Source organism: Hylaeus anthracinus, unplaced genomic scaffold (assembly GCF_026225885.1).
Source record: "Hylaeus anthracinus isolate JK02 unplaced genomic scaffold, UHH_iyHylAnth1.0_haploid 11989, whole genome shotgun sequence".
Lineage (NCBI taxonomy): Eukaryota > Metazoa > Arthropoda > Insecta > Hymenoptera > Colletidae > Hylaeus > Hylaeus anthracinus.
In genome coordinates, this window is record NW_026534337.1 from 2,736,412 (window position 1) to 2,749,371 (window position 12,960).

At 33.0% G+C, this 12,960-nt stretch overlaps 2 protein-coding genes across 5 annotated transcripts in view; one reads left to right on the forward strand and one right to left on the reverse strand.

Moving 5' to 3' along the window:
• LOC128888074 (uncharacterized) overlaps window positions 1-12,960 on the reverse strand; it is an 87,612-nt gene that overhangs the window by 11,019 nt on the left and 63,633 nt on the right. The window contains exons 3-4 of the mRNA XM_054144700.1: window positions 12,353-12,495; window positions 2,118-2,259 (exon numbers count right to left, since the gene is read on the reverse strand). Coding sequence (XP_054000675.1) covers window positions 2,118-2,259; window positions 12,353-12,495 — 285 coding nt within the window. The remainder of the gene's footprint in view (window positions 1-2,117; window positions 2,260-12,352; window positions 12,496-12,960) is intronic.
• LOC128888103 (uncharacterized) overlaps window positions 1-12,960 on the forward strand; it is a 51,191-nt gene that overhangs the window by 7,711 nt on the left and 30,520 nt on the right. The window contains exon 4 of one of the 4 annotated variants that reach the window (XM_054144747.1): window positions 2,418-2,957. The exons of 1 other annotated variant lie outside the window; for it this stretch is intronic. In XM_054144747.1, the coding sequence (XP_054000722.1) occupies window positions 2,418-2,480 (63 nt within the window). In that variant the 3' untranslated portion in view covers window positions 2,481-2,957. Of the gene's footprint in view, window positions 1-509; window positions 2,103-2,417; window positions 2,958-12,960 lie in introns of those variants that run through there. 2 more of the 4 variants (XM_054144749.1, XM_054144745.1) reach the window with 2 other exon arrangements.

Consider the following 12,960-nt stretch of genomic DNA (forward strand, 5'->3'; position numbering starts at 1 on the left):
CACGCACGCACGCACGCACGCACGCACGCACGCACGCACGCACGCACACAATATCTACTATATATTCTAAATAGACTATATAGAATATAGATGGTCGAAACTTATTATCCATAAACATGCTAGAAGATATATTTTATATAATTAAAATACATTATCCGTCATAAAAATATTGAATCTTAGTATTAATGTAAATAATTGCACAATATGCAACTGATTAATTGTAAATTTCAAAATATTAAAAAGAAGTTTGTTCCTCACAGATTTAAAGCAACAAGCATAAACAAAAATTCAAAGAACGTTGTTTCAATATTGTTTCAACTTTTTTTTATGATGAATAATGTACTTAATTATTATTTCTGTCAACGTTGCTATTACTTGTGTTAAATACTATTATGTCTAAATATTAAAATCTGAGCACGATCCTCGAAAACATTCATTTAAATAAATGCTTAAAGATCAAAAATATGAATTGTTTTCGGTAAATAAAATCATCTTTCGCGGTAACATAGAGAAGATTCTTGGATTTTCGCGACCGCATACCGATGACATAAGGATGAGAGGTAGAGAGTAAGATTCCTAACTTTCGTCTTGCGCGTCAGAAAATTCTAACCAAGACGTGGATGGATGGTGAAGTCTTGAAACTCGGTATCAAAGATGAAAGTCTCATCACGATTCTTCCTCGAAGGAGGAAGAGAAAAGGAAGAAAACAAGTCGCAAGTTGCGTGAAGAACTTTCAACAATTAAAATTTATCAATTTTTCATCCAAATCTCTGATAACAATATAATCCGGTAAGCAGGAAAGATGAACTATTTTCATACTCGAAAACGCCCCATTATAAAACTGGAGCAACGAGTTAGTATTTGAGTGATTAATGACGACGCAAAGGAGTAAATGAAACTTCAGCTAGTAGAAAATGAATAAACGTGATAAATAATTATTCGAATTAGTGCTTCTATTCGTGTCAAGGTTTATCTTTATTATAAATATTTTGGGTCATGATGTTTTCTGCTCCACTTTCGTATAACAAAAATATTCGCAATAGTGTAGTGAACAAAAAATATTTTGTAAAGTACTATAATGATAATATTATAATATTTATATTAATAAAAATTGTTACGTTCTTGATAGCTTCCATTGAAAGAGCAAACCTCCGAGTTCCCATATTATAAATAAGAGGAAGATCCACTTGATATTAAATAAGAGAAATCTTAACTGTCGTACTGTAACCATGTATTATTTTAAGTAATTAAAATTATTTTCTACATTCAGTTTTCTTCTGATCCACGAATATATTTTCATTGATAAAACGATTTATTTGATCAGCCATCTTACTCGGACAACAAATTATTACGTACAGTGGATGTAGAAAGTATTCGTACACCGATCAATTTCCAAAAAAAAAATTGTGTAAAATTGTAATTTATTAACTTATTTTTTATAAACAATGACATTTTACATATTCTCGGAAATCTCTAGAATAGATAAAATCAAAAAAAAAAAAAAAATAACTATTTATGTAAGTTGCGAAACTAACAAGAAAAAAAATAATTAATCGATAGAAATGTTGGAGCAATAAATATTCACGCAACTGTTAAAAAGTACTTTACTGGAAATTTGATGTTTTCTAATTCGTACGGAGCGATAAACTAATGTGTTTACGTTACAAACTCTGCTGTAAATGGTTTGTCATAAGAATCGTACAAATACTTATTACTTCTATACTTTTACCCATTTTTCACATTTTTTTGTTAATTTCACAAATTATATTAACTAGTAAATGTTGCTTGGACTATAACCAATTTAGAGACTTCCGAGAATATGTAAAATATTATTGATTACAAAAAAAGAAGTTAAGAAACTACAATTTCACACAAAAGTTTTTTGGGAAATTAATCGATATACGAATACATTCTACACCCACTGTAGCGAATTCGAATTAGTCATTCGAATAATATTTATTTGCATCGAATATCTAAATAAAATATTGAGCAATATTTGAAAGAAGTACTGTTATTACACTTTTCTTGAGACTCAATACAGAAAATGTTTTCGATCAAGGAATTACTTGCTCAACAGGTTAAAGAAAATCCCTTCGGGGATATTGATTTTCGCTCACCAGCAGAGGGATTTGAGGGATCCGTCCCAATTCGTCGAGATATTTCGTTTTTCGATGTCCTGGGTGATTTTCTGATATTTCTTGAAACAGAGTTCGTACGTGGGCTGCACCTTTTGCATGCATGGCGCGTGTTTCAAGAATTCTGCAAACAGAAAATACAAAATCGATGATTACAAAAATTATCTCTCTGCTATACAACACACGTATCATATGTGCTCTCATTTCTTTGCTAACATTTGTAGTATGTATTGGATGTATGTGTATAGAGTGTAACGAAACTTAATGTCCAATTCTATTCAGGTCTGGAGCAGTTCTGATACAAAATACAAAAGCACGTTCCAGCCAAGGTCTAATGAGTATTAGTTCCAGTCCAAATGAGGTTCATTCAAGTTCCTGAATTAAAGAGTTCTGTACGTTTTCTTGTGGCAGTCTACCAAATCCTAATCTAGCCTCCAGCGTTTACAGCGAAACCTGTACAATGAATGTTTGTAAGCTTTGTAGTCTACATAATCTGTATTATTAAAATTGATTTCTGATTTTGCTTGACTCGCAATCGAATAGCAGATCACATTTATATGTGTATGTACCACAAATTGTTGCACTCAAAATTGTTTAAAAATGGTCCAACAGTTCTAATTGATAGAACTATTACTTTAATCAATCAGGAACTATAAAACTATTGAAAATGAAGTCAGAACTCTTAATTATTTACGAGATTTCACAAAGTGAGCTGTCAGCTTCACACAGACCTTTAAACAAGTGGAATTTCGTTTCGCACTGCTTATTAATATCTAATAAATATCTAATTAATAAATTATTATTTGTACATTTTATATTACTATATATTTTTACAAGACTGACAATATACTCTACGTTTAAACCTTGATTCTTTGGCTACTGTTTTATTGGATACATTTATTATTGTGATAGTAAACATCGTTTAGTTCAAAGTGATTATTTTTATATTAAAAATTTACTATATCGAAGAAATTCGACTGCGTAGTCCCTGTAAGTAAACATTATAACATCGATTACTCGTTCCTCAAGTCAATTACCAATATTGACTGGCAGGAAAGCGAAAAACCACACCCACGTGCGTCAGGAATCAGTTTTACGTTCTTCTCGCTCCCCTAACGACTATCGATATCCGCGTATGTAGTTTCGACTCGATGCGCAGCAATTTAAAAATTAAGATTGAACTCGCATGGTCGATTTGCGAAGGCGAATAAGCTCGATCGTTCGAGCATCGATATCGTGCTCATTACGACTAGCGTTTCCAGTATTGCTCTTAACGAGGCGCTAATCGCATAATCGATTTCGAGATAGTGGTACTGATCGATCGGCCACGCGGACCGATACGATTCGATGACCACTCGACTGAATTACACACTGCGTACCCCGCGAGAACTGTTTAACACTAAACCTATAAACGTTTCGTGTATGCCTATTTCTAACGCGACTGGCTTTAAAAGAATGTCATATTGTTTATTGTTAAGTGCAACGATATTTGATTTGGTAGTGGATTAAGTAACAAATGAAACTAGTTTTTACAAAATGGCAAAACGAAATCTGTTATCTTCATTTTATTAGAAACGTGAAACGAAAATGATTGAGTTACGAAGAAATTGTGTGAAGAGAAGACAAAGTGAAAGAGATGAAATCGAACAAATTAAAAATGCAAAAACGTAAGTGAAGATAAGGAAGTATATAAACAAAATAGAGAAAAAGAGCATTAACATAGGATAAAGCCTCATAAAAGAGCAATGAGTAAAACGATTCACTGAGTTACTAGAAGGAAAGAGTTCAATTATATTGTGTTATTTCATTTAATTGAAGTTGATTGAAAATTGGATGTTGGAGTTCTTTTGCAAATTATTGCATTCTAAAGGCTATATTTTACACTACATATTTTTTGCATTTGAAACAGATTTTCGTACTTGTGTTATTTTTAAAATATCTGACTTGGCAAATTTTCTTCAGAAGGAAATCTTTTTTCTGTTGCTCTCCTTGAAATTCGGCGGCAAATTCTTCGGTTAACCGAACGAGAAATTGCTGTCTCGATATTTTCTAAACTAAAAGTATCGAAGAAAACCTGGAGAGGACATTTACGAAATTTCGATTTCACGCTATACTTTCTTGCCATTTGATCCGGCATGTCTATACCAAATTTACTACTAGAATAAAATTGAAATATTTCAGATACTCGTTTATCATTTTCTTTAATCTTTATGAATTTGTGTTTAAAGCTTAGCATAGTTATAAAGATGAATGAAAAAATAATTACAAAGATTTTATTCCACGACAACAGACAATCGAATAATAAAAATATGTTTATTTTCTGCCAACATTTCATTCAAATAGGATTAACTCCTTCATACTAATCTTTATAATGAACAACAACGAAACTATTCTCTACCCTTCATATAGCTTTAAAGCATTTGTTTGAACGAATGCTGTGTTAAGGATTGCGACATCGCAACACCTCGTTTTACGAAGATTCTGTGAGTCGATAAAAACGTAATTTTGTAAAGTACTTCTAGCACGAGACAGTAAAACAGGTGCGTTGTGGAGAAACAATTACTTAGAACACTTTGTGTAATAGGACAGCGTTTCCTTGTATATCTTCGTTTAAACATGTGTATCAAACGTTGAAATGAAAAAAACGAGTAACTGTCGTTATTAACATGTACAAATACGATTGACAATCGTAAAATTCCCAGGAACATCAAATATCAAGTCAAACATACGTAAAGTGGGTAAATCACAGTGTTGACAATTTTTAAGATAAATCTATACTATTTATTTCGAATTATTGTCAAGATGTGCTCGAATTATGATTTGATTGAAATTTAATAATATATTATATTACTTATAGAATATCTCTGAGTTCCATTTGTATACTTTCCAAACAGGTACAAAGACAATTTTTGAATTTTATAGCACTATATTGACTAATCATTATTGCATTTTTTCTAATAAGACGAAAAAATATATAATGTATACATACATATAATAGTTAAAGAATGTAATTATTTACAATGTTCATAAGTGTATATTTACAAATTAATGTAAAAATATAATTACTTCCGAAACTTGTCAAAAAAAGCCATCAACATAGATTGAAACAAAAGAAACTGTGTTCATGTAATATAGTCAGTTAGCGTATAAAAAATATGCTGTACATCTACGAAGGGAAATAAGAAAAGGAAAAGAACAACTGAAAAGAACAGATTGACAAGAAAATTTATGAAAATGAATGTCCAAATAGAAACGATAAAATTGTACTTTCTTTGCACAAGAGGATTTCCTCCTATCAAAGTTCATCCAAAAAAGAAATAAAAGTAAAAGAATCATATGTAAGTATTATTTTCAAAAACTTTCCACGTAATTTCATCGTATATGTAATTCAATTAAATTAATGAAAAATATATACAATCAATAAATACGGTAAAAAGTATTCCACACCTTCAATCCGAAGCTTATGGAAAATGCTCGATTTATCGTGTAATAATACAATGATGCTCCAAAACGCGAAGCTTTGCATTAACATATTATACAATGATGGGAGCAGAAATTAGTCTTGAATACACGAATGAATATTCCCGCAAACATTGCAGGATTCGGGCAAGGCTGCGTGTAATTGAGCAAATAAATGAACGTCACGCGCAAGGATGCATTATTCAGTTCTCCAGGGTGCGGGGGATTCACGATGAAGTTGCGACGAGAAAATTGGGAAACGAGGCGGAACGAAAATACAAAATTTCATAAAGTGTGACCAATTTGAGTAAAATTGGCCAAGATTAAACTTGTGTGGACGATGAACGTTATCAGATTGGAACCCTACGGAATATGGGGGGTACTCTGCCTCATTATTACAGGGAATTTCATCGATGCATCTACATCTACAAACCGTGTATAATCTGCACAGGCTAAATTCACTGGCCATTAGAGTCAATAATGTATTCGGCACTCTCGAAATTACAGACATACATACAGCGATAATGTAGTCACACGCAGCACTCAAAACTAAACGATAATTTCAGAAAACTTGGCTTAAAAGTGAGGTGTTATCTGCAAAAGAGAAATACCATCCGCGAGAAAAAGAGCGGAATACCGACACTCCAAGAATTCAAAAGAAGCTAAAACCGTTAAAAGACTGGATGATTTAAATATTAGGGACCTGTACGAGAAAATAGATGGTTTATTTTACGGCCCTGGAATAGTTGATTAACTAGAAGTTATAAAATATCGGTCATAATATGTTATGAAATGAATGTAAAATTTCGAAGCTTTTTGTTTCGAAACAACATTCTTTTAGTCGGTTTTGAAGAAATATCTGGAAATAATGAAGCAATCTACACCAAATTTGACGAACATGTTCCAAAAATATCTGCCTTTGAATGGAACTAAAAGTACTGTCGCATCTATAACCATTTTTTTTGAAGCAACAAAAGTTTCTTCAAATTTTGTACTAAATGCAGGAATTGTAGTATTTTTGAATTGTAATATGCTATTACTTTATTCCAGGAGTACTTTGATTAATCTAAGATGGCAAAAGGTAACTAATAGTTTCTTCTTTCCGAAATTATTATACTTTGAAATGAAGAACCTCCAAAAATTGAAAGACGTCACACTCATACTAATGATGTGGACGGGCGCGTAATCTCTCAACATATTTTACTTGTATAGGCGGGTCATTCGAATATCTGTGACATTGACTTTTTCTTTCGATGCGTGAATAACATATGTAGTTACAGTCTATTCCAAAATGATTGCTCTAAAAGATCAACATTTCCTCTTCCCTTGCTGCAATCTTCCTCTCTCTTTCTGGAGAAGAAGGATACGGAGAATATGTCTGTTAAAAAAGACCGCATCGGTCCTAATAGAGACGATCGGACCTCAAACCTTGCGACAGGGACTCGCCTTCAGGGGCTGTAGCATGCTTGTACGCAGCTACAGTATGGGTTCAGCGATTTGGGTACCCGAGCTTTGGGGAAGCTAGCAAGTCCTCACAGATATGAGAGTTAACCCTTTGCACTCGAGAGGTGATTCTCAGTCACCATTACGTTTTACGGAGCAAATCTACAATACCCAAAGTTTGTAGATTCAATTTCTTCGGAGCTCGACGTATCAATAAAATGATTTTCGGCGAGGTAAATGTGACCTTATTCCAAAATCTCGATAGCTTAGAACTCATAGCAATAGAATGTCAAGAAACATCTCGAGTCGCTGGTAGATATCAGAAAAAAGGCCTCGAGTGCAAAGGGTTAAGAGATACTCCAAACAAGTTGTTGGCACCTTTTATAATTGTTCGTTCAACATAAGGACTTAGTTTTTTCCTTGGATCGCCTCGAGAAGTTTATTACAATATTGTGAATCTTCCAAGTCTAGAGGCATTCCTCGAATGTTGACACTTATGCTAAAATTACACTTTCCTCCTCAGCGCTAAGAGAAATGTACCACGAGCCATTTTTTAATGTGTCATATAATGTTTCACTGTACTTAAATAAAAATTAGAGAATTTATCCACGCGTGTCGCAACTTTAAACCTAACAAAATTCGTTTATTTATATTTGCGCTATAGTTATAGAACAATTGAAAAACACTATTTCGATTGTCTCGTGTCGTATATAAAACCAGCTTTGAAAAGATTAATTAATTAAACGCATTATTTATCATATCCTGTCAGCTAATATGATCGAACTTTTTTCATTTCCACTGAAAAGACTGAAAAATTTCAAAATATAAATGATGCTATAATATAAGTTATACTCCATAGTGTATGTATGAATACCATGTATGAATACCATGGCATGAAAGGAAAAATATAGCGTTACACACATTTGAATGACAACCAACGGAAACATTTGTGCTATTCATGTCTGAATGGTATAGAGGACAACGTGGTCATATCGTTAACCTTCGTTTTTCGATTGCGCTTGTAGAAACTGGCAAGACTCTTTATGAGGCAAATATATGCAGGGTTCAATTTAAACATTCGTAATAGTTAAATATTCAAGATACCTTAACGAATAAAAAGTGAGCTTATCCAAAACGAATCATAGACTTAGGTTTCGATTTTGTAACAAAATTTACAAGCTCCGTTAAATTCCTATAGAATCGTAATTAAAACTAATTTCAAACGCAATAAATACTTGATACATATTTATTTTTAAGTTCCACAGTTAATTTCAAAATAAATAGTTGAAATAATAATATTCTCAGTTTCCGAAGTAAAGATAACTCTGTAAACCAATTTCCATAAATAAATGGCAGGTGGTACATTTTAATTGAGAACAAGTACAAAAACAAATTTTAACCATGAAAATGAAGTTCAAAAGTTTCTTTGTGGTAAATAGTAACAATTACAGGAATAAGAGTGTTTGAAAAAAAACTAAGAGTACATTCACAACTATAAACTACTTTTTGTATTATTTTCTTTTATATTTTACACACACGAAATCAGACAGAATCAATATTACAAATTGACAAATTAACAAATCTATATTACAAATAACTGAATGGACAAATTTTGAAAGAATTTCTAAGAAATCAAAAAAATAGAGCAGAAACGGAACTTGGCCATATAATGTCTATCGATCACATATAATCTTATTCCTCAAGTAAATAAACTATAGAATCTCGTAAATAAATGAAAGGGTAAGCAATCCCTCGATGGTTAATTCCCACGACACTTTCAACCTCTCATTCAAATTTCAAATTAACGTATTCCTCGAAACATGTCCATACGACGTACGTGAATTAAAATTAAGCACTCTGTATAATTAATTAATTCTACCGACCGAATTACTCGTTCAACGATCTCTAAAGATGAACAGATTTGGAGATATCGGTGGGTCAACGAACTGACAATGAGATCAACCATGGGGCATTCGGCTCGATAAAGTGTTCTAACACACTCGAGATTTCGTCCCTGAATCCAAATCGATTCAGGAAGCTTCCAAGTCCCGGAGAACTGCAAACATTCGCCAAGGAATTAAATTAATCGTGGCTGAAACGATTTTATACCGTGACAGAAAATTCGGATATTTGGACAGAGACGTCTCTACTACTACGAAAAGGTTTTGGTGCAACAAGAGAACTGTCTGCAATCCGTTTGAATCGCAATCAAGACGAGAAGCACTTGGGGCGAACTAAACAAACGAAACTGCGATGAGAATAAATGTAATAAAAGGTTCACTCGCCCAGTTCCAATATTCGGCTTTAACTGCTCGTTGATGTGTAGCATATGTTTAACCCTTTCAGTACCAATCGAGGGAACTGCGAAGAATATCGAACCAAGTTGATGTAATTTAGCAAAATTTTAGGAAAAAAGTGCAAACATAGAAGTCTGTGTGAAGCTGACAGCTCACTTTGTATGTTAAAAGTAAGAATAATGTTTACGGAATTTAAAAAGGAATGTATAACGAAATAAAAAATGAATGAATTAACGCCAAATATATTGCAGTATGTGATGAAAATCGTACTAATGAAGATTATTTGATATCATTAGGAAAATGAAGAAGTTAATTATTCCTTATAAATAGTACACTTGGATATAGAACACGTAGTGTATAGTCGGTGTATTTACAATTACTTGTAACAAAATTACCAATGTCATAACACAAAAGTAAACCAATGCCACCAAACTAATTATTGCCATAACTTAATCTCGATATCGCAGAATACAACAAAGTTAAACATAAAATTTCTGAAGAGAAATCAGTTCTACATTCCGAATTCGTTAAACTTTACAAAACAGAAGACATATTCGAATTTACTTATTTGACTAATATATTATTATCGATTATTATCAAAACATTTATTATGATTTGGAATAAAACTCATTACTTTCAAGATCAAAGTTGAATGTACAAACGTTTATTTTTATTTTAATAAACGCTTTGTATGTTAAACATCCAATCCCTATAGAATAATCGTACATGCAATTGAAAGCAATATTTTCTTTCAAAATCTGCGTTTTCAAAACTGTAGGAATTTTTATATTCGAATCGACGTCAAACGTTTGCTTGTTAAACGAAAGACTGTTCGTCATACACAATAACTAGAATCCAGAACACGAGATTGAGATATCCAGATTCACAACTAAGAATAGTCAATTACCAGCTTCTAACCAATCAAATTCATTACAACGCTTTGAACGTAGAGAGACAAACTAAACTGTTCGTTTCAACACTCAAAATCTGAGGAATGGCACTTGGAACGTGCTGTCCAGTTTGTTTCAGGTACATCGTCAGTTACTTCGAACGCTCACGAATCTCGCTCTAAAGTTTAGTTAAGCGTAAATTGCTTTACTCTTCGAACCCACCGCTCATACAATCTCAGATTACAACTTTCTAAACGCTTTAAAAGCTTATCCCTTATCTTCGACTGTGCAGGCTTCGCTCCAATTTGTACAGAAAGCATTCGTATTGAAATACTTTATGTCCAGCAATACATTAAAAAAAAAAGAATTACTTATTCGAAAAAATAACCCATAAGTCTTTTAGTTTTGTCAGAATTTCTTGTATTCGATAAACGTTTCAACTCGTTTTCTGAAAGTGAAATTTTTCTGGTAGATTTTATTTTGTTACCCAAATATTTTACTTTTATTTATTATAGTTACAAAAATCATACACCCTATTTTTCATCAAAACTGCATTTTTTGCAATAACATAAATAAAAGAGAATATTAGATACTTTACATTAAAGTCTCACGATCCCAAAATTTCGCTACACGGCCGCATTTGGGGTCGCGATCCATAATTTAAGAAGCCCTAATTTAATTGAGGAGAAACATACAATTATTGAAAACGTAGTCAGAACTCTTAATTATTTAAGAGCTTCCACAAAGTGAGCCGTCAGTTTCACACAGATCTTTAAACAAGTGGAATTTTGTTTCGTACTGCTTATTAGTATCTAATAAATATGTAATTTTTGTTTTCGTGTTCTCCTACTTGTAAATTATTGTCTGTACATTCTATATCACTATGTATTTTTACAAGACTAATAATATATTTTAAACATAGGTTGAAACCTTGCCTCTATGGCTACTGTTTTATTGAATACATTTATTATTATGATAATAAACATCATTTACTTGAAATTGATTATTTTTATATTAAAAATATTCTATTGAAATTTCTTACGTATGTAAGAAAAATGTCTCGAACTACACTCTAATCTACACGAACTACATACACATTTTTCTTTCTCTGAGGTTCACAGAAATTAACTGAAAATGGCAAGCAATAGACATACATATTTGCCACACGTTGTATTTCAATTTTATGCGTACCTGGAGAATTTTTTTTTTTTTTAACATATTTGGAAAACTGCATCACGATTATGTAACTTAATATTGACGGCAAATAAGTAATATAAGTAATATGACATCACCATCAATATCGACCAACTTCAATACAAGTAGTAATGTCGAGCAATAGGCAGACACGTTAACCAAGTTGTACTTAATCGCACTCCTGCAGGAAAAATCTTCATTTTTTCGAATAAATCATTCTTTCGTTAAAAAATCTACTTTGATGAAAAGGGAACCCCGCACCAAAAAATTCTATTGTAAACTTTCAATTCCTTTTTGTACAATAACCTAGCATCCTGTATACCGAACTTAATTAACGTTCCGTTATACCCAAATAACCATGTTATTCTCCGATCTATAATACCCAAAATGAAATTTAAACTTTCATTGGTTTTCGTTCATTCCAAAAAACCAACAAACATTGAATTTTTTGCTGTGGTAAAAACGGTGTTCTTATTGTTCTTTTGCATGCCAATAGCAATTATATATTTTTCTGTGGAACATCTTCCAGCATCAATTTTAATATGAAACAGTTTCTTTAATGACATGTGATTATAAAAACTGAACATTTTCAAACGCTTTTATAGTTACGATACCTAGTTTATATTGCAACGTGTACACTGTGTTCGGCGAGTATACTCGTCATCGTGTACTGTTTGCAACATATTTTAGGTACACACTTTTCAAAGAGATCACCCTATAGCTCGCTAATTCCACGGATAAATAAACGTGCAAAGTTTTAAGCTGTTGTTGTCAACAGTATGCGAGTATTCATTGAAAAGCGGCTCTTTTTAGCGTTTCAAGCCAGCAGTCTTCCCTTTAAGCCGCAAGAGAATTTGCACGAAACCTTTGACAATAATCCGTGTAATCGTGTCGAGCAATGGAAAAGCAAGAATAGATCGTCGGCGGAACTTACCGTCCTGAAAAGGGCCGTCGTGACAGAGCTCCATAACCACCTGGTTGGTGCCCGCGTACAGCGAGTTGAAACGCTCCCTTTGGTTCTCATCCAAGCAGTCGAGCGTATACGTCTGGATGCACTTCATCCCAGCCTCGAAGTGTCTGCGAGAACAAGAAAGAATCGTTGATGCGGACTAGAAATTATAATGGTAATTAGGATCTGGAAACGCGCCGGAGTGCTGGCCACTGGCGAAACTTCGAGAATTAAAAGTAACGGAGGTAGTATTACAGTGAATTTTTAAACAAGTACTAGAGGCCTTGGAACGGGGATACAAATTGTTCACCGCGGCGAAGGGAACCGTTTCGAATGGTCGAGAGCTATTCCGTCATTTCTGCCGGAAAAATATATCTCGTGAACGAGCGTACTGCTGACTTCCTAGTTTGAACGACGACTAATTGCATCGACCAAGAACTCCTCAACTTTGCGCTAACGGGACAAATTGGAATCGCGTGAGCGAGTAGACGCCGATTTATGAACTGTTCTAGATTCGTTATTGTCTCTGCATTCTTTAAAAACAGGAATATCGAGCGTATTTCTTATATACGTTTAATTAAAATTACTTTTAT